Source organism: Ischnura elegans, chromosome 12, assembly GCF_921293095.1.
Source record: "Ischnura elegans chromosome 12, ioIscEleg1.1, whole genome shotgun sequence".
Taxonomy (NCBI): Eukaryota; Metazoa; Arthropoda; class Insecta; order Odonata; family Coenagrionidae; genus Ischnura; species Ischnura elegans.
The window spans coordinates 8,939,749-8,961,123 of record NC_060257.1 but is presented as its reverse complement, the minus strand read 5'-3'; the positions used below and the strand labels follow the sequence as shown (position 1 = coordinate 8,961,123).

General features: G+C 38.3%; 1 protein-coding gene across 1 annotated transcript in view; it reads right to left on the bottom strand.

The window, feature by feature from the left end:
- The window catches only part of LOC124169602 (scavenger receptor class B member 1-like), a 36,313-nt gene extending 21,909 nt beyond the window's left edge, over positions 1–14,404 (bottom strand). The window contains exons 1-2 of the mRNA XM_046548242.1: positions 13,364–14,404; positions 5,826–5,917 (exon numbers count right to left, since the gene is read on the bottom strand). Coding sequence (XP_046404198.1) covers positions 5,826–5,917; positions 13,364–13,556 — 285 coding nt within the window. The 5' untranslated portion in view covers positions 13,557–14,404. The remainder of the gene's footprint in view (positions 1–5,825; positions 5,918–13,363) is intronic.
- Between the last annotated feature and the right edge of the window lie 6,971 nt (positions 14,405–21,375).

The following is a 21,375-nucleotide window of genomic DNA, read 5'->3' as shown; positions in this document are numbered from 1 at the left end:
CCTAGGTTCCAGTGTTGCTACATCATCTTCAAGGTAAGAATGGTTCGTGGCGCATTCAATTTTTTACTGTGGTGCGGAAAGTAACCCAGGCAGCACAAGCATTTGTACACAAATGGTAAATCTTTTGTAATCTTACAAATTGTACCGAGTTTTGTAATACAACTGTATTACAGTTGTATTCAAACGTCTTGTATACAGACGATTCGTAATACAGTTGTAATACAAAGGAAAAATACAAGGGAAATAGAAATTTGTAATACCTCTGTAATACATTTGTTATTCCTTTGTAATACAAATGTAATACCATTGTAATACGTTTTTAATATATTATTAATACGTTCGTAATAAATTTGTAATACCTTTGTAATACCAGAAGACCCGCCCGAAAAAGAAAACAACGATGAAATACGTATCGTCAAACTTACCAAAACTTACTTTCCTGATGCTTGATACCTCGTTATGAGAAGGTTGATAGAGTTCTACCGCATATTTTCTGGTTCGCTTTATAGATTACTTTGGCCCCTCGCCGTATTGAATTCTTTTCCTCCCGGTTTTGACCCCTGCTTCATTTGGTTTGGACTATTCTCACGATTTTGACCCCGGCTTCGTTGTGATTTTGGACTCTTCGTGGTTGTTAAACTACGGCTGCGACAGTGACATACCTGTATCCGTTCCTACCGTTCCGCGACACTTAGTGAGCCTAATTAGATTCTCAGGTCATCTGTGCTACAAGCTCCCTTGTCAACTCTAGAACTCACGGTTGTTGTTGCAGGTAAGTGCTGGCAATCATTGGTTTAATCGATGTATGCATACAAATTTTTGATGGGTTACGCTTGGGAAGTGGTTGTGCTGTAGAACTTTTAGGCGCGTATTGATATTGCAGTTAATGTACTAGTGACGTGTTGCTGTCTCAATTTATTCATTATTTATCGCTACGGATATAGAGTTAACCATTACCTAACATGAGACTAGACCGAGGAATCCAACGAAAGTATAATTATAATGAATGGAATTAGTGAGGCTAGAGAAAATTTGGGGTATTTACTATATTTTCGTGAAATTTAAGGTTCACCCAAACTTGCGAAGACTTGAAGGAGTGCCAATTTCATTATTTTAATTTCCTCCCGTATAAAACTCCTGATGCAGTTTTGTGGTACGTCAGTAAATGTGATGATAGGGGAGGTTTGTTATAAAGTTATTTGGAATGCAACGAAATTTTAGGGGGGATCGGGTTGGTGTGGTGGCTAGAGTGTTGTCTTCCCACCCGGCGGGCTCGGGTTCAAATCCCGGCAGTGGCAGAGAATGTTCAGAGACAGCCCGATCCCTGCTTGAATGTTGTGTGGAGGACATTTCAAGTTCAGCATTCCGTCCGTCGGTTGTGACGTTAAGCCGTGGTCCCCTTGGCGCCTTTCGTTAAGAGCAGGCTAATGCCGACGCCGGGTTTCTCTCCACCCTTCCTTCCACAACCTTCTCTCATGGCGCAAATGACTTCAGCTGTCGGTCGCCTCCTCCTAATACCATACCATACGAAATTTTAGGTAATAGTATTACCCCGTGGATTAATAGCTTCATCTTTTGACTTATTTCTGTGGGGAACACCAAATATCCTAAACTAAATATAGGAACCTATATAAAAATTGAATGCCTAGGTATTTTAGGAGTTTCATATAATTTTCAAGCATTTTTCCTTTATACCCCAGGGAGTAATGATAGCATTTCCTTTATCTTTACAGTTTCTGCCCGGAGGAAGGGACTTTACGAGGACAAGTTGTTTGTCCGAGAAATATCAAACTGGTTGTACCAGAGTGCTTAAGAAAAGACAAATAATAAGTTAACGTTCAATTAATTTGATATTGCTTTGCTACAATTATTAGCATTCTTGCTTCATGTACATGTACTTTATTTTCAACTTTTTTGAATTTTAATGCAGTTGGCCTAGTCCATATCCATTCAGGCAGCCGCAGAAAAATATTACCTTCATATCTCAGATGTTATTCAATTTAACATTCGTCAAACTTCAGGACAAAGTAAGTAGTAGATATTTTTTAGTTTGTCTTAAAAAATTCGTGGCCCGCGATACATTCCATCCACAATGGACCCGCGGGCGCTATTTTCACATGTGATTTTGGACTAAATACTAAAATGTTTATATCTCAGGAACGGTTCTAGCATTGTACTCATTCCTGTTTTATTTGAAAGATATAATAATTTTGTGATTAAATTTAATAATATATGATTTGAAAATTTGTATCCACATTCTCTTGCTGAAATTGTTTTATAAAAACATTTTTTCCCATAAATGCCAATCCCTAAACATTTTTACTTTATTTTTACGGTTTATCAGTATCACTACAATCCATGAAAATTAGAACATCTACTTTCCAGTTTTATAGATTTCATAAAAAATTCGGAAAATTTCCATGCATTAAGCCAGTTTCCATTAATACCACATTCTGTTATCGGTCATACAAAATCAAAATCTGTAGTCTAACTTGAATTTTTTGAAAATTTCTTCTTAAATATGAGTAAAATGTCCAAATTTCAAACATTAATGGCTGTCAAAGTATAAGTGCAGATTGAACAAATGTACAGATTCAGTGGCATACTCCTCTGAAATCTGCTTAGAACTGAATTTAACATTTCAATGAACTAAAAATTGGTTCAATTACATCAGTATCTTCCTTTGATATTGATTGATGTCTTCCTGTTGAACCAACAGGAACTGGGGATCAAAATCTTCAAAACATAGCGAATTGGAAGTGAGCACTGGTGGTGGTAGTGATGCTGTCTTTCATCTGGGGAGAGAGGAAGGGGGGGGGGGGAGAATGGAAAACCTGAGGAAGGAAGTGAACGGCATGGAAAAGAGAGTATGGAATAGAATGTATATTTATTCATTCTCTGGGTACACCCTTGGAGCAAAACACAATTTACAATAATTGGCTAGTAGATTAGATTTGTTTGTTCTGAACAGAGATTTAAGCGATGCTTTTTTATAGCAAATAACACTAATTTGAACCCCCCACATCGCTGGGGAGTACCCGCACCGCCCTCCACTTTTGATAATTGCGAGACTGTTCAGATTGATAAAAATCCGTATTTTTACGATAGGGACTTTGGCCATAAATAAATTAAATTAACGATGGGGAATTTGGTCAGAAACAAACTATTAATGTAGTAAATTCTCATAAACATACAGTCTTCCCAACCCTGATTAAAATACTATTACAAATAGCTATTGCATTCCACCAGGAAAAATACTTAATAGAACCGCAGCTGAAAAGAGGCACTCCATGTCCCACTGTCTCAACCCTCACCACCAGGTGTGAGTGCTGCTTGGAACGCTTGTTGCTTTCAAAGTGAGACTGCATGCGAGCGCACAGAGCGGTGGCCGCTTAAACTAACCCCTCATCGAAATGAAAATACGCACTGCTCTACTGCTTGGTCGTAAAACTAAAAATTTTAATCTGATTAGATACGAATGGACTCATAACCGTGTAATGGCAATTACAATCCACTCATACCTGCCGTAGAGTGACTTGGACCGCTGCTACGCCATTTTATAATTTTATCGTGGTGGTATTACGAAATAAAAAAATACGAAACGGGAAGGTTGTAATATGATTAAATTAACAGTACATTATTGAACATTCATGTGGTGGGGGGAGGTTAGTTTTTCCACATCTCAATAGATAAATGTTTGCTTTAAACGGCAGAGTGGTTATTATCCTTCGAATGAAACAATAAAATTTTCTAAGACTCATTCAGGGTATGGTATTTGGAGGAGACGACCGACAGCTGAGGTCATTTTCGCCATGAGGGAAGGGAGAGTAAGGAAGGGTGGGGAGAAACCTGGCGTCGGCATTAGCCTTCTCTTAACGAAAGGCGCCAAGGGGAACAAACGGCTTAACGTTCGATCCGATGGACGCTCGAAATGTCCTCCACACAACATTCAAGCAGGGATCGGTCAGTCTCTGAAAAAAACAGCAATGCTGCTGGTTTTAGAAGCAGCGATAAAGGTTAGAATAATCCAAATGTGTTTTGAAAATTTTTCATGTGTTTGTTAAAAGGGAAAGCATGATCGCAGGCTTTCTCGGATTGTATCGTGGAAGGTTACTCGGGAATTCCACCTGGTCAGGTTCTCCAACTCCATCACGGCCGACGTTTCGATGGACGAATCGTCCATTGTCATCAGGGCATGTGAATGTAAGAGTCAAGTGTTAAAAGTTAAATCACACAAAATCACATGACTTGATGACGATGGCTGACTCGTTCGTCGAGACGTCGCACAGTGGTCCGAAATCGGAGAAAGCCGCACTAAAGTCCAATAAGTATGGCTTTTTTGAGATAGAGACTTCAAAATTGGCATAAATACTCATCAATAGTTGCCAAATATGGATTTATATGTAATACATAAATTATATCCGTCGCTGAGGTACAGTAGCTCAAATATGGCCAATTTATCAAAAAAGTGCGCGATCTCGTTTTTCTCCGAAAATATTCGAACTTAAGCAGGCGGTGTTGCGATGGTAATTCATAGTCGGCGATCAGTTATGAGTATTTACGCTAATTTTTAAGTCTCTATCTAAAAAAAAGCCATTTAAGACTTTTATCCTTTAGGCTTTTCCCGATTTCGGTCCACCTTGCGTCGGCCGTGATGAGGAACCTGACCCGGTGGAGATCCCGAATAACCTTCCGCAAAAGAGGGGAAAAATATGATGCCAGGAAAAAAATCGGAGAAAGAGGTGGTTGGGGTGAGTAAGGGAGGAAGCAGGGGGAAATGCAGGTTTTTTTTTGAGATGACAAAAGTTGAAAAAAAAATTCCGTGTAAGCATAGGTGATTAAGCCGGTAGATATCCAAACAAGACATCTCGAAAATTATTTCCCTCTCTTAGTAAAAATTCACAGATATAAATGTAAAATGAAATTTAATACTTGACTTGTTTTGTTTTTATTTTACCTCTCATCTTTTCATATAATAAATTTTGAGATGGATAATTAATTTGCGAAGGGTCGTCAATGATATATTTTTTAAATAAATGATGCAAACCTCAAGAGTTGACATTAAATATGGTACCGTCTACTGGGGTAACTTAAGCCCAACTTGTCGTGATTTCTTGGAAACAAATAAGGTTAAGAATCCAATTTTAAAATTAATAAAAAATGTTTATAAAGTGATTAAAACTACTGACAGGTTATGTGCCTTCGGTATAAGGCTGTTTTTGAACCTCTAACTATTTTAACAAGCAGGATTTTTTTTATTTGAGTAGAAGTAATCTTGGATTGGGGTGACTTTGGCCCAATTTAATAAAAGCATCCAAATCTATTTCTAGACCATGTAACAAATATACCCCACATAAAATATCTCTAAGTTTACTTTTTTTCAAGTGTTCCTTCATTTTAACCTGAAAATTCATTTAATTTGGGTAAAAAGGATTAATTATTTTAAAAACATAATTTTTGCTGTGAAAAATCATATTATTTTGCAATGTATCAATGTATATGTAACCAATTAATGTACAAAATTCCTTCTACTCCCTGAAACTAAAACTCAAACTAACTCATAAGTGAAGCCAGTTCTACTACCTATCGACTGATGAAATATCTAATTTTTAAGTCAATAACTCAATGCAAATGGCAAAATACAGAAGCATGAATATTTTTTCGTCTCTTTGCCAAATTTACCCCAGTTGACCTTATGTACATACATATTAAACCACTGTCTCTTAAAAAAATGAATTCATCGAAATAGTTAGAGGGATTCTGCTGATTTTGCGACAATGCAGGAGAAAGAAAGACGCCAAAAAAGGCATTTAAGTCTTCCTTACGCTGAGTGTCAGGTTGTGAGCGATATCTGTTGTCCACAGGAGCACGGCGCCAACGAAAGCAATGCAAGAGGTGCAGAGCATGACGAGGACACCTGAAAATTGGAGAAAGAAAGACTTTTTTAGTAAATGAAAACGCAAACTTAAACTAAAAGTTTCAATTTGGAACCAAAGCAATGTCTGCCTCCGTTTTTACAGTACGTGTTTCCGTTTAGTTACCAGAATATGAAACGATACATAATTTATCCCATTTTCCCATTTACTTCAATACCTCGGCGTTTTCATGCATTACGTTGTATAAACATACGTTTTCACCATACTGAGATTTCTTCCTCTTAGCAATATTTACTGCAGTAAGGTAGTAAAAATATTTTACGTTAGAAGCGGCAACGTGCCTAAAGAAATGGACAGACATATCATGTATAATCATCACAGAGGCTGCTGGGCCCATAACCCTAAATAAAAGAATTTAGAAGAATAAATTAAAGTGTGTCTCAAGATTTTTGTACATGGGAACTTAATAGTATAATAAAATTAAAAAGGAATCATTTTGTACAACTTTTCTTAGATTTGGTTTAAAATGATTAATATCTCGTGGTGGCTCGCAGGGTATTATGTAGGTAGATGTAGATGTGGTTGGCGTTCGTAAGATATGGCTAACTTCATTAGAAAAGACACTGCTCTTGAATTTATCTAAAAGGTGTAGTCTAGTTTTCAATCTACGGTCTTATAGAGATTTCCATCCGAGTTTATCTAATAGGTCAGTAACACAAACAAGACTATCGTAACGAGTTTTCACGTACCTGGCAGCTCTTCTTTGCACGCGTTCTAACTGCTAAGTCGTGAAAGTTGATGAGAATTATCAGTAACAAAAAGTATACAGCGTTGTAAATGTTTATTACTATCGACTTACTGTAAAAGGCAGGGCATTAGTTTTTAACATGCTTAATTTCGAAAAAAATTCAACAAGGGGAATTTTTGCGAAAATTCAACTTCGAGGCTATGTATTTTCTTATAAAAAACAGTAATCTATGGCTACAAGTTAAGATATGCAATAATTTATTGGCAAATTTGTGCAAAGTTTCAACTTCCAAACCCAGAAAAACCGTTTTTTAGGTTTTGGTCAGCTTTTTTCGATTACTGCCCACTGTGGTGCAGTCTATGTAGGTATTTGGAACTCTATTGTAATGTTTTCCGCGTCACTGCTATGCACAGAAGCAATTTCTGGTGTACATTCCTTACAACAAAACATACAACAAGAGGAGCGTTAGTGTAGGTCAGGGTTTTGACGTCATGGGGAGGCTTTACTTTAACAAAGGTGAGTCAGACAAAATAAAACATCATTACAAAGTCCATCCGGGCCATTGTACAAAGGGCTTAAATTAGATTTTGAAATTGCCAATAGCCCGGATGGACTTTGTAATGATGTTTTGTTTTATACTCCTCAAAATTAAGCCTGAAACGATTTTATAAATTACGTAGAGATATGATGCACCTAGACATTTGCATAGTAAAATAGTACACATCAAAAGAGATTTTAATAAAACGAAAGGCGCCTGCCCTATTTATGAGTAAGCCCTTCTTTAATAGCGGTGGATAGAATCTTCACTTAATCGAAGAGAAAATTGGACCTGCAATAGGGTAGTTTCCTTCATCAAAGAAAACGAAAGGCATTGATTGCGATTCCTTACCCACCATTAGTGAATTCATAATATACAAATTATTTGGTTTAAGAAATACCGGTTTAGACCAATGGCAATGGTAAATTTTATCCTCATTTGAAAAAGGCCAGATTGGCGCCCATGCGATGCCACTCCACGTGACGTCACAGGGGCCTAGTTTCTATACGAGTAGATAGGAGTTTTACATCGTCTGAGATTACCAATACATGCATGAGGCACAGTGCCCAGGGAAACATCTCTTAATAATCACCTATTAAAACTGCCTTAATTCGGAAAGTTTCCTTCGTTTGATAAGGTATTAATAATCCTTATTTAAGCCAAGCGCTAACTGCTAGCAGGGTACTCTGCTACCTGCTAGCAGCCTGTGTCATATCAGAGCTCAAGCCTCGCCTCAAGGTCACCTCACAGGGCGGCAGAGGGAACCAGAAATACGGCAGACGGACTTTTCCCATCATTCCTACTTAGCCGTTGCGTTTTCGCGCGCTTTAAAATTTTCACTTTTCAATTAATCGCGAAAAATAGATATCGTAATTCGAAAATCTAAGAGCGTGAAATGCGTACTCCAGGAGTAGTAATCTTTCAATTTAGGCAATAAAAGAACAATTGGAAACCACCCTATTGTGGGTATTTTGAAATTGAGGACTCGTTTGAAATGCACTCGGTAGTTTTGCTTTGTTACCTGTGTGCTCATAATTCAAGTAGGTAATACCGTTTTCGTCAAACTTTTTCTTTTTTTAAATCGTGAAAGCAGTCGGTCAATCACAATTCGTCGTTTAGGAGATCCTCTGGGTTACTTCGTGATCCCCTGGGTTTCCAAGGAGACGAGGCGTCGTCCTTGAGACGCGGACTTTGCACTTAAAGGAGAGGGAAGAATATGAGCCTCGGTTGGGAAGGAATGTTGACTCCCCAAGACAAGTTTCAGTGCAACAGCCGGGGGCGGAGGGGTAATGCTTGAGTTATTACCTGAGTAAAGGGGTGGAGGATAGAGGGTGGGAATGTATGGGGAGGGATGTTTGCCAATTTGGTGCAAGTTACTTACTTACTTCCTCGGCACTACAGTCCGGTATGGGCTTTGGCCTCCCTCAAGACGCCTGTCCATTCTCTCCTGTTCTGCACTTTCTCCCACCATCTGACAATCCTCATAGCCTTTATATCTTCTTCCACATCCTGCATCCATAATTTCCTTGGTCTTCCTCTTTTTCTCTTTCCATCCATATTTCCATGTAGAATCTTCTTAGGCATCCTTTCTTCACTCATTCTTTTTGCATGACCTAGCCAAGCTAGCCGTTGGGTCTTCACAAATCTCACTATGTCTTCGCCTCGGATAATATTTTCTATTTCCTTGTTTGTTTTTATCCTGCAAGTTAACCCATCTGTCACGGGACCATATATCTTTCGTAAAACCCTCCGTTCAAATATCCGCAGAGCTTGCTCGTTTCCAGCGGAGATGCTCCACGTTTCTGCTCCATATGTCACGACCGGTCTGATAAGTGTCTTATAGATCTTGAATTTCATCTCCTTAGATAGAAGAGTTGACCGCAGGAGCTTAATATTAGCAAAGTAAGCCCTATTTCCAGCCATTATCCTCTTGTTGATCGCTTTTGCCATTGAGTTCTTACAGTTTTAAATTAGTACCGAGGTAGCTGAAATATTTTACATTTTCAAAGTTGTTATTTTATAATTAGGTGCAAGTGTTTGGAGGAAAATATGGACTCAAAGCAGCTATCTTCTTCTCTCGATACGATCCTAGAATTGTAGAATTTGAGTTTTTCCCGGCGTATAGTTTGAGGGAATAATTTTTGGGTTTCCCACCGGGTGTGTAATTGGGTAATTGGTCCCAATGTTTCGAAGGCTGAGTACGCCATCGTATTTAAGGGGGAATGTGGAGCCTAATTCTTGTCAAAAATATGAATGTTCTATGCCACACGAATAATTGTTGCTATTACACTCTAAAAGAAGCGATTGAAATTAATCTAGAAGAAAAGAACATCAATGGAGAGAAAGGCTTCCGCGGAATATCATAATCAATCAATATATACGTAAACAACAATAGAGAAAGAGCCAATCACTATCTCTCTCTTTCTCATCTAAAGGATATCAATAAAATGTAAATTAAAAGTATACAAGGACAGAAATAAATAAAATACCGAGAAGAACTTCGCTCCACATTCTAGCTCTGAAAAAGATGGCAGACTCAGCCTTTGAAAATTTGGGACCACGAATCCCCTACAATTCATAAATTGCCCAGGTTTCATAACTCAGCTACAACATCGCATGAAGATCTAAGTATGTTACGAAATAAAGTTTTACGGGTTAAAGCATGGTTACATCTTCACCGGAAGATGTAACTATGCCTTAAAAAAAAATGAAATCGGCTTTGCTCTGTGACCTTTAGTGGTTGGGCACCCGCGTTGGATTCCATGTGCTGGAAGGGAATGTTAGGAGCGGTGGAGAAAGCAGGGAATCCCTTTCCATTCCTCCCCCTTCATATTTGGTTTCTCTTTTTCCGCTCTTCACTCATCGGGAAGGACCAAGAGATGCTCAGGCCATAGCGCACCCTCTGCCGGACTGACCTTCGTTAATTCGCAACAGTCGGCTGCAATTGAGCCCAGCCCAAAAATTCGGTCTCTCAGATTTCCTCATGGACCCGAGCGAAAGGTATATCTACATAATATCTCTAGAGTGTTTGGCAGGGGGTGATTAATCACCAGCATTCAATAGGATTCCCACATGCTCACCGCACGGCCATAAAAATTTTACACGTACTAAATTACACTTCCAAATTCATGCATAGGCAAAACTTACTACTTACGAAGGCAATCTACATCTACATCTACATAATACCCTGCGATCCACCTCTAGGGTGTTTGCCAGGGGGTGATCAATCACCAGCATGCAATTGGACTCCCACATGCACACCACACGGTCCAAAAAACGTTACGCATGCAAGCAAAACTATAGACCACATGCTGTTAGAAATAATAATAAAATTCAGAAACATGCATTAAGGTATACATAAGTTAGTAGGCTACACTACAAGTCATGCAATCTATTTATGAGTTCTATCGCTGCCGTTATAATTTATTATTGAAAAAGGCATTCTGAATCTGTCTGTTCAACAATCTATCTCTCTTATTTTATTTATATGATCTGGTCTTCCGTAGTATGTTGGCGTCCGTAAGATATGGTTAACGTATTATTAAGTCCTAACGCTGCCGTTATAGTCTCTTATCGATCGTGGAAAAAGCGACATTCGAAAACTCTGTGTTCTACAGTGTATCTATCTCGCTAATTTTATTTTTATCATCTGATCTACCGTAGCTACATTAAGTTTCGCCCAGAATCGTTTCCACGAGAATTAATAATAAGGAATATTCGTAATCGATGGTAAATATGAGTCTTGAGAACTAATTTTTACGTGAGGTACAATTAAGAAACATTATTTACAATGGATAGGGAACCATAGATAAGAAACGGAAGTTAAATGCGGAGCATATTTATAGTTTTGGCCATCTCCTCACGTTTATTTACGTTGCCATCTCGCGTTCACAACTCTTAATTCCCGAATTGACATTTACATCTACATCTTCATCTACAAAATACCCTGCGAGCCACCTCTAGGGTGTTTGGCAGGGGGTGACAAATCACCAACATGCAGGATGCAAGAGGACCGCCACATGCACACCGCACGGTCATAGAAATATTACGCACACTAGAAAAATATACATGCTTATTCACAAAAAAACTTGCTTGTGGTTAGTAATTCCTAGAGCGAATATATGCAAGGTTAGAACTATGAAAAAACATGCAATGAGTGATCCTAGCGAGCGACGCCATTAATCCTATCAATTGAGACAACGTTATTATCCTTAACAGCACGAGGGAAGAAAGACATTTTAAATCTCTCTGTTTTGCAGTCTATTTCTTTTATTTTCTTCTCATGATCACGTCTATTATAGTACGATGGTAAACGAAGGATGTGATTCACGTCTGAGAAAATATCTTCTTCAAATTTTCTAAGTAAGTTAAGCCTACACTTCGATTTCGCACCTGTGAAAATTCCCATCCTAATTCGTGTAACATACTGGAAACACTGCACTTTTTGTCGTAACAGCTCATCACAAATCTGGCCGCCCTGCGCTGTACTCGAGACTTTATTTACTTCGAGAGCTCATCGACTAATCTTAGTCGAGAGAAAAATCTAGCGAGGATTAATCACAATTTAGGGACAAGGCTTTTCTTTAGCGACCGTATCTGGGTGAGGTCAGGCAGCTTTTAGATGAGAAGCGGAGGAGACAGAAGGTGTGGATGGAGCGAGTTCTGAGCGGTAAGGGTAGGTATGCTGAAAACAGAGTTAGGGGGTAGAAAGTTTGGTAAGCGAGGGAGAGGAAGGAATAGAATAGGATTTTTTGATATAATGAAATGGAGAGGGCCTTATTGTTAATTGGTGAGGGAAGAACATGAAGGAAGGTGGGGCTGCCAGAACGCTTCTTAAGTACTCCATGGAAACATTAATAAGTAGAATACTTTTAATTTTTAATACTCGTTAAAAACGAACGTCACCATCTTCACATTACCAGGGCCTTTGGATGAGAGATTAGTAAAAATTTGACTGTGCCTCAAAATTAAATATTTTATACAAGAATTGCCAAGAGAAAAAATTCCCCTGGACCGGGAAACGAACCACGGACCTTTGGCTTCCCCTATCCCTAGAAAGCTATCCAGGTTCCTTAATTCCCATGGAAATTATACCGAGGATAATGGTACTAGGTGTTAAATCTTTTGCCTTAAAATTTTTCCAAATTAAATTGTTTACTAGAGAATATAGGGTAATGAAAGGCAGTTATAACAAGGTCGTAATTTTCTCTATAAACTAGACGACTTTCAAAAAAGATCGGCCAATTAAATAAAATAAATTCGACCGAACGAATCTTTGCTCTCAGATAGTAAAGCAAAAGTAAACCAAGCTTATAACGATTGATAATTATCCATAATAGATGAATAGCCGGGTTTCTCTCCACCCTTCCCTCACTACCCTTTAAGACATCGGTGGCCAGGCGGTTACCGTGGTCGACTTCTGAAGTAATGATGGTGAGTTTGATCCTCACTCCTGGAACTTTTTTATACGCTGCCAGTGTTTCGGACCCTCATAAAAAAGGCTTAATAAGTGAGTTAGAACGCCTGCAAAGAAAAGCTGCCAGGTATGTGAAAGGTCGTTACGATGGTCTTGTTAGTGTAACTGACCTCTTAGATAAACTCGGATGGGAATCTCTGTCCGTAGATTGAAAACTAGACTATACCTTTTAGATAAATTCAAGGGCAGTGTCTTTTCTAACTTTCATATTTCACGGACACCAACATACTACGGAAGATCAGATCATATAAATAAAATAAGAGAGATAGATTGTAGAACGGACAGATTCAGAATGTCTTTTTTTCCTCGATCAATAAGAGATTATTACGGCAATGATAGAACTCATAAATAGATTTGATGACTTGTAGTGTAGCCTACTAACCTATGTAAAATTAATGCATGTTTCTGAATTTTATTATCATTTCTAACAGCGTATGGCAGTATAATTTGTTAGTATGCGTGGCGTTTTTTGGACCGTGTGGTGTGCATGTGGGAGTCGAATTGCATGCTTGTGATTGATCACCCCCTGCCAAACACCCTAGAGGTGACTCGAAGGGTATTATGTAGATGTAGATACCCTTCTCACATGGCGCAAATGATCTGAGTTTTCGGTCCCCTCCTCCAAATACCTTATTTTAATCTCACGCCAAATTCTCCTTATTGCTGTATTTTTTCTAACAAGCACGGCCTTCTCTTTAGTGATAGGGACTTTGAAGTGTACTCACCGATCTTCTGCTTATCTTTGCACGGAACTCCGTCCTTGCGACAGGTCCAATAAGAGCAAGCCTCTTTCAGCGTTGACTTGACCGGCGAATAGTCGAGGTGTCGCCGTGGAGACGCCCGCTGTTTCGCCGGCGACTTCCTCGCCATCTCCAGGGAGCCGCCCTCCTGGCACAGATCACGTGGTTCCGCTGACATCGTTAGCGTAGAGTATAGATCAGAAGATGCTGACTCGGAAACACACTTCGAGGAAATGGATCGGTGCAATAGAATCCCCTACTTAGACGGGAGAACTCCACAAAATCTGATCTTGTTTCTGCAGCGAGTAAAAATTCTGCGTCGATTACGACAGGGAGCTCAGATGACACCACGAGAAGAGTTCCTTCCTGTAAAATTCGCTGTTGGGAACGTCAAAAGACCAAAGTGTATCTCAGAAAATGGTCCTCAATGTTGATCTAATATTATAAGGTATACGGAGAATTTTTTTAGTATCAAAGTTCTCTAAATATTAACTCCGCAAACGGATTATATTTTAATGATGATAAATAGGAGTAAATTACATATCTTTTTCATTACACGAGCAAAACTCAAGGGTCGAAAGAAATTCAGAACGGCATGAAATCTATAGCTGAGCAGCAAACTGTTCGGACGGAATATTTACACCTCGAAAAATATCAGTGAAGCACAAAATAGTAAAATATTCCGCGAAGACAAAAGGGCCGCACCGCAAAATCAATCAATTCACTGCGAGCGGAATTCTAGGTGGGTCAAGATCAGAAGACTATCAAGATCTTCACCGAACACGCGTCTTCGTCTAGCAAAGATATTATTCCTCGTCACGAGAATATCTAAAAAAAAACGGGAGACCGCCACAAAATCTATCACTTTGGACGCGGGATAATTTCTCTGTGAGTAATGTCAGAAAAGACACTTAATCTTATGCCTCTTCTTACATCTCTTGCGTGGAAGATCAACAAAGAAGTCCGCATTCGGTTCCCGCGCGATTGAGAAAACAGATGAAAAGCGGCCGCGATCTATATCGACTCGCCGGCGTGGAAGGCGAGAGTGAACGAAATCACGTTAAACCCTTAGAGTTTATATTACTGTAGAAGGCTCCACTGCGGGGCAGTGGCCGCGTTGCTTTGAAACCGGTCTCCGCGCATTTATTCGCATTCCCACTTAAGTCAGCAGCGGCGCAAGTATCGGTAGCTGTCAGCGTATTTCTCCTTGAATGCCCTTCATACCTCCGTTATCAATAATCACTGTCAAGGACCCGGCTATGGTGTTCGATTCCCACGCTGAGGTTCTAAGATCAACTCTCGTCTGCGGCTTTCTCACTCTCAGTTCTCCAACCTTTTTCGACCCTCCCTAGCGGGGGACTCCGCATTATCTCGGCCTCCGAGGGTAGCTGAACTCCCTCCTTTCGGGGTTTATCGAAAAATTTCGACATTTCACAATTTGATCAATTGTACAAAAAGTTTGGTAAAAATAATTAATTCGATGCGCTTCAGAGTTCGGTAATACTCATCGAAGTGATGACTAATTTCACGAAGGTGCTTGCTTGTTTGATAATAACTATGTTTTTTGTATTTATTTTGCGGAAACTTACGATAAACTCCTAATTTTATGATTTTCAATTAGAACAATGTTTTCATCACCAATGCAGTCATCTGTTTCATCTCCCCTTTAAGATGAGAATCCCAAACTGACGCTTCGTATTCTAAAATAGGTCTACAAACGTTTCAGTCATACAATCCGTAGGTTGATTTTGAAATGTGAGGAAAGAGATCAGCTCGGACTAACCCAAAGGCCTGTATGTTGCCCAAAGTTAGGGTAAAGCGGTTAGTTTCTTTCCTCGGACTTCAATAATTTTGATTTGAAGTGTAATAATAATAATAATAACAATAATAATAGCAATAACAATAGTTAAAGTAATAATTTTTATTGTCATATAAGACTTGCATTGCATGTGGCTTGAGGTACAGTAAATTGGTGACTCGTTACAAAATAGCAATCGCAAATTCCTCAATACAAAATATCAACATGTCCAATTATTTCATCGGAAATACACATGTTAAAATATTCATTTTTATATGGATAAAATGATTGAGCTTAGTTTTGTAATGAAAACTCATTGCCTATTTCTACATATATACAAATACCAACGTAGTTTTATTCTCTGGAAAATGCATAAAATACCTTCATTCTTAGACAAATGTAGGCAAAGAAAAAAAAAGAATAATCACAATTGAAGGAGGAAATTTATGATAAAAACGTACAAAAGTCATAGCTCAACATACAGTGGCCTCATATCCAAGTGTCCTTAGTAAAAATACGTCAAGAAGTTTGCATACAAATACTTACGAATTGACTAACATAGTGTCTTCAAGATATTACGGTATTTTGCACTCTTGATATTCAAAAGCTTCACCCAGGATACGAACCAGGGACATTTGAATCGGTAGTCAAGCGATCTACCCACAAGGCAACCACCCTCTTTGGTTTACGGGTTTGAAGCAATGAGTAACAATATGTTTTTCACGATTACACAGACTGGCGTTTCTCGTAGAAGGAATATCCGCGGATTAGCCAGAGGCACATCTTTGCGAAGTCACCCACTATAGTGCAATTCAATTGCGAAAATTCCAGTAAGGAATTGTGCTTCGGTATCCCGGCCAAGGTAAATGATTTTTCCTCCTGTGGAGTTTTCGCACCTGGGCGTTTATTGCTGTTCATTCGTCGATTAAGGATAACTTAAAGCAGGAATTAATCGTTCAAAACAAATACTATCACGTTAAAATCAAGTATGGCAATAAAAACAAAACGAAGGTCAAAACCATTAAAATGTCAACAGTTCCATCCCCAGCAGCGAATTGTAAAAAAGAAACGAAATGGATTTAAACCCGGGGACCTAAAAACGCAGTGTCCAAACAAAATCGGAGTCAGAACTACTTCGGGTCGAAACTAAACTAAAACTCTGGAACGAAACGAAACGCAGAAAATGTTTCGCACCGAAGGGACCACGTTCTTCACCTTCGAACAGTTTAGTTTCAACCCACGCACCGAGTACGAAGTATGATTGTATTAAGTAAAGGTTCGGCCTACCGCCATTAGATGCATGGGGCCATATTTTTACCACAAACAGGAGAATGGTGAACGCAAACTGGCTATGTGATTTTTAAGCTCGATGTTTTAACCTCTCTACATATATGTTAAACGTAATTGGTCGAAACTATTCCCTCTTATCCCCCTCCACTCAAATTCTGGGATCATAACTTAGCTATGAGCAGCGGAGTTTCTATTAATATAGTTTCATTATCGGGAGTAAAGTTTCGTCTCAGGTCGAAACTAAACTCCTAGGTGATTTTAATTTCGTGCGGGAACGGAACTAAACCTAGGTCTCGTATTTTCGTCTCCGTCCGGGTCGAAACGAAACTTTTTCGTTTCGTTCCACTTGCCATCCCTCATTAAAATATCCGGATACTAGCACTTTCCCACAAGTTATTGTATTGCGTGCGACTCATCTGGCCCAAGACATTGCGTTGCACGAGAACATCGCATTTATAATCGCCGAGCTCATTCTTCTGGCATTTTTAGCCCGTGCGTCTTTATGTGCACGCGTGCGATTGAAAGAGTGATTGTTGGTTTATGAAATCGACTGACGCTCCATTAATTTAAAAGTAGCCAACTTCGTAATTAATGCCCAGAATATATATTTAGTGTTTATAGGGTTAGCTAAAGAGAGGATCATTACGTAAGGGTTTAAAGAAAAAGCTTGCGATGAGTTTGATCTGGAGTGATACGATGTGTGAAAAGTTTGCAAACATGAACACTTTGGAAGGAAGACGAGATAAGACTCGAGGCATTCGAGATGTGGGTGTGGCGAAGAATGAAGAAGGTGAAGTGGACGTAAAGGAGGAGGAACGACGAAGTGCTGGACATGGTGGGTAAGGAGAGGCATCTTTTATATTAGATTCGGAGGAGACTTAAGGTATGGATGAAAAGAGCACTGAGCTGGAAGGGGATGTTGAAGGCACTGTTAGAGGGTAGAATTTTGGGTAAACGAGGGAGAGGAAGGACTAAAATAGTATTTTTAGGTAGAATTAAAAAGAGTAGGCCTTGTTGCGAATTGAAGAGTGAAGTATATGATGAAAAGGGAGGCATCCAGGATACTTTTAAAATGCAAAATGAAAAACTACCTTAATCAGTGGAATACTTAATCAGTGGAATAATTATCCCACTTGAATAGTAGTCACAAAAAATGCTCTTAATTAGAATAATTTTACTCACGCAGGTACGGGATGTCGACGACTGGCATTGATGATGCAACGCGTTTAAATTAATAGGTTCAATTAATTATAGTTTATTGAATGTAATATAAATTAATAGAGGTAGGTGTGATGTATTATCAAGAAGGTATTGAACTTAGGTATATTCAATAACTAGTTAATCCTGTTTTAAAGTGAATTCTTCGCGGGTTTTACCCCAGGTTATAGTACCCTTCCTGCCTTTCTGTTTGAGCAATATTATACTATTCATTACATTTCCATTAAAGTTTTTCATTTAAATATGTTTACAAGGAGATGATTTAAACGCCATCTCTAATTTGTTACAACTGTGTCTACAGCCTATACAGACTCGGAGGTATTAATCATTAAAAGCATTAGGTCCTATGAAGTGTTTTCATTTATCGGTTTGAAATATAGTTTTTTTTCAAGATAGGGATTCAGGATTTTTTAAATCTTCTTTATCGTCTTCAAAACCACAGGTCAACACTCATGGTCAAAGGATTTGTACACCGTAGGGCCTCGTCAGTAAGAAAGTAAAGGAAGGAGCTTATTACGTGTACAAGGTAGTGAGAGTGTGACAATTAGATGCAGGGCAAAAAAATTAATACGATTCAATAATGAAAGCACCACATTACGAGTTATTGAAAGAATGCGTTTTTTCACGTTATTTTCGGGATGCAAAAACATGTTTTTTCAATCGTTTAAAATGTTTGATGCACCCGAAATGACACAGGTCCGAACAAAATGATATATTTTAAATAATATTCCAAATTCATTATTTTTTTAAAACGAACATCCTTGAGACAATAAATATACTCTTAGCAGGACGACATCTGCCGGAATTTGCTCGTCGCTTACAAAGGCCATGTTGATGAAAATCGTATCGGTTAGAATATACGGATTTCGAATTTAACCTTGAGACACGGTTCGTTGCCCCCTGACCTTCAGGGACGAGCAGGATAAAGTGGGGAGATGGTGGTTAGAAGTGGTTATCCTCGGCCGGAGTCAGAGAATCTTAAATGACAAAGGGGTTCAATAGTACAAGACAAGGACATCTGTTCCGTAGAAGACCGGGGAACAGACTTACTAGGCCACACGAGAAAACACATGGCCGCATCACAACAGTGCTACCGACGTGTGTTCTTGGTGACACATAACGGATTTACAACACAACATTCACCACACCATAGAGGTTACCTCTATGCACCGCACGGATAGGCGTAGGAATACGTTTGTTGACGGCTGTTGTCCAGTGACGAGTCGAGAGGTTAATTGTTGACCAAATGCCGAAGTTTATGGATTTTTAAAAATGCGCCCATATTAACCATTCGTGTGATTTCAAGCTAATAATTTTCTATACGCTAATAACAATGCATGTAATCTTCGTCTTCGATTCCTTTAGAATTTGCTACTTATTATACCTTATTTTTGTGAGACAAAAATTATGAAATTTTTGCTTTGCAATGCCCAAAGTTCTAATATTAGTTCTAATAAAATTTCACAAAACATAGTATATTAATGGTAACTGAGAAGTTGCAAGTTGAGTGAAATAATGGAATAAATTATAAACCGAATACAATAATGGAAAATTGACGAAGTAGTTGTGGTTCTATTTGATTAAAATTACATTTCAAATCAATATTTTTCCTTTGTAAAGTTAAATCTCGGTTTCCGATGAGTTATGTGGAAGAAATCAAAAGGTGTTTCTTGGCTTATTAGTGGTACAGTAAAATAAATTTCTCTCATCCGAAAACCTTCATTTAGAATCCCAAATTACCCATCTTGGCCCAGAAAATATAATAGTATAATTGTGCAAACATTGCCATATGACATAAAATTGATTCGAGGTCTTCGTTTACCACCTGAAAATAATTTCATCCGAAAACCTTTATTTGGAATCTAGATGCACCTATCTTTTTTGTCTTTAAAATTTTTATTATCGACTGCATGAATTATTTAATAATTGCTAATATTTAATCGCCAGAGCGGTCGCCTGGACCGGTATCGTCAATCTTCTGCCTATTATTTGCGACCTTTAGGCTGCTATTCTGGATGGAACAGCATCAGGCTACTCGCCGATATTACACCCGAATATGCAATAATATTGCGTATTGCAACCCAGGTGCAATACAGAATTCAGAACGGGCGTAATCCGTGTTTTTATTACACCGGATAGGGTAATTCTCAAAATAGCTATAGCGCCGTTGCAAGTCACTATTCTGAACGAGGAATTGCACGCGGTATGGTGAAATAATGTTGCACCGTCTCCTAGGCCGGGCTTTTCGGTATTAAACCCCAGAAAACGTGCGCATTGCCATGTTGAATTGTTTTTCTGAGGTTGAAGTAACCTAATTACGTATTGAAAAATGGAATAATAACCAAAAATAAAATGATATCTACTTCATTTTGATTAAATAATCGTAGCATAAGTGATGAATATTTAACTAATTAAGCGAATTGGGTAGAAATTAACATTCGAGCTCAATATGTGAAGCACAAGCTTGCTTCATCGACAGTACGTAAACAATAACAATTAATGCAAAGAATTACTACGAATAGCCAAAATGTTCCGTATTGCATTCATATTTACAATTCATAATGTTATATCAAAACTTGACGTGCGACGAAAACATCCTCTATCAAGGCTATCAGGTCGATTCTTGAAAAATTTCAAGCTCGTGTTAACACACTAACTCGCCAAATAAAATAATAGTTATAGCTTTCAATTAAACCATATATTACGATAATAATACCATATATTTTTATCAGTCGTTCATTTCCTCAATTGGACAGTATCGACAGTATATACAAATACATGCTACGAGTCGAAATTATTTTTCCCACTATTTGCTACCTTCTACAATTAAAACTGAAAATTTATTAAATTAAAACACGGGCAGTCGACTTGAATTATTTGCTTGAAAACAAAGGATGCCAATACCGAACACCAATAAAGTTTCCGAACAAATATGATTCACCATAAACGTTTAATGCAATATCCAAGAAAAACATTAATGCAATATTTATCATATGGAATCCAACCCAAATTGTAGCCTCTATAGGAAAAAAAGTTTTTCAAACAATTAAGATTCAGTTTATCGGCACAGTTCAGGGTAACAGTTTACATAAAAAAAATCCAGTGAGCACATTGAAAACAGCTGATACGAAAACAATAACAAGTGACACAACATTACTTTCAACACGATTCACATTTGCTAGATTCAATTTTTCACAGCTGTTCCATCCATCTTCAAATTCACCATAACCTCCCTCTGCTCTTTCCACATCCGCAGCAGAAATATAGATATTATTCCATCATAATACACGAAAGCACAGCTGTGACGTTGCCACCTTCTTCATTTCCTAAACAGAAAATGAATACTGAAATTAGGTAGTCATATAATCTAAAGTTAGCATTAGAAACGAAAGCTTCTAATTCATATAGTAAAGCTATATCGTCACGAGCAATACAATAAAAGTTGATACATATTTATTTTGACATGCAACAAACTAACAGAGTTCGAAGTCAAACACAATAGGGTGGTTTCCAATTATTTTTTTATTGCCTAAATGGAAAGATTTTTACTCCTGGAGTACGCATTTAACGCTCTTAGATTTTAGAATGACGAGATCTATTTTTCGCGATTGAACGAAAAGTGAAAATTTTCAAGCGTGCAAAAACGCGACGGCTAAGTAGAAATGATGGGAAAAGTCCGTGTGACGTATTT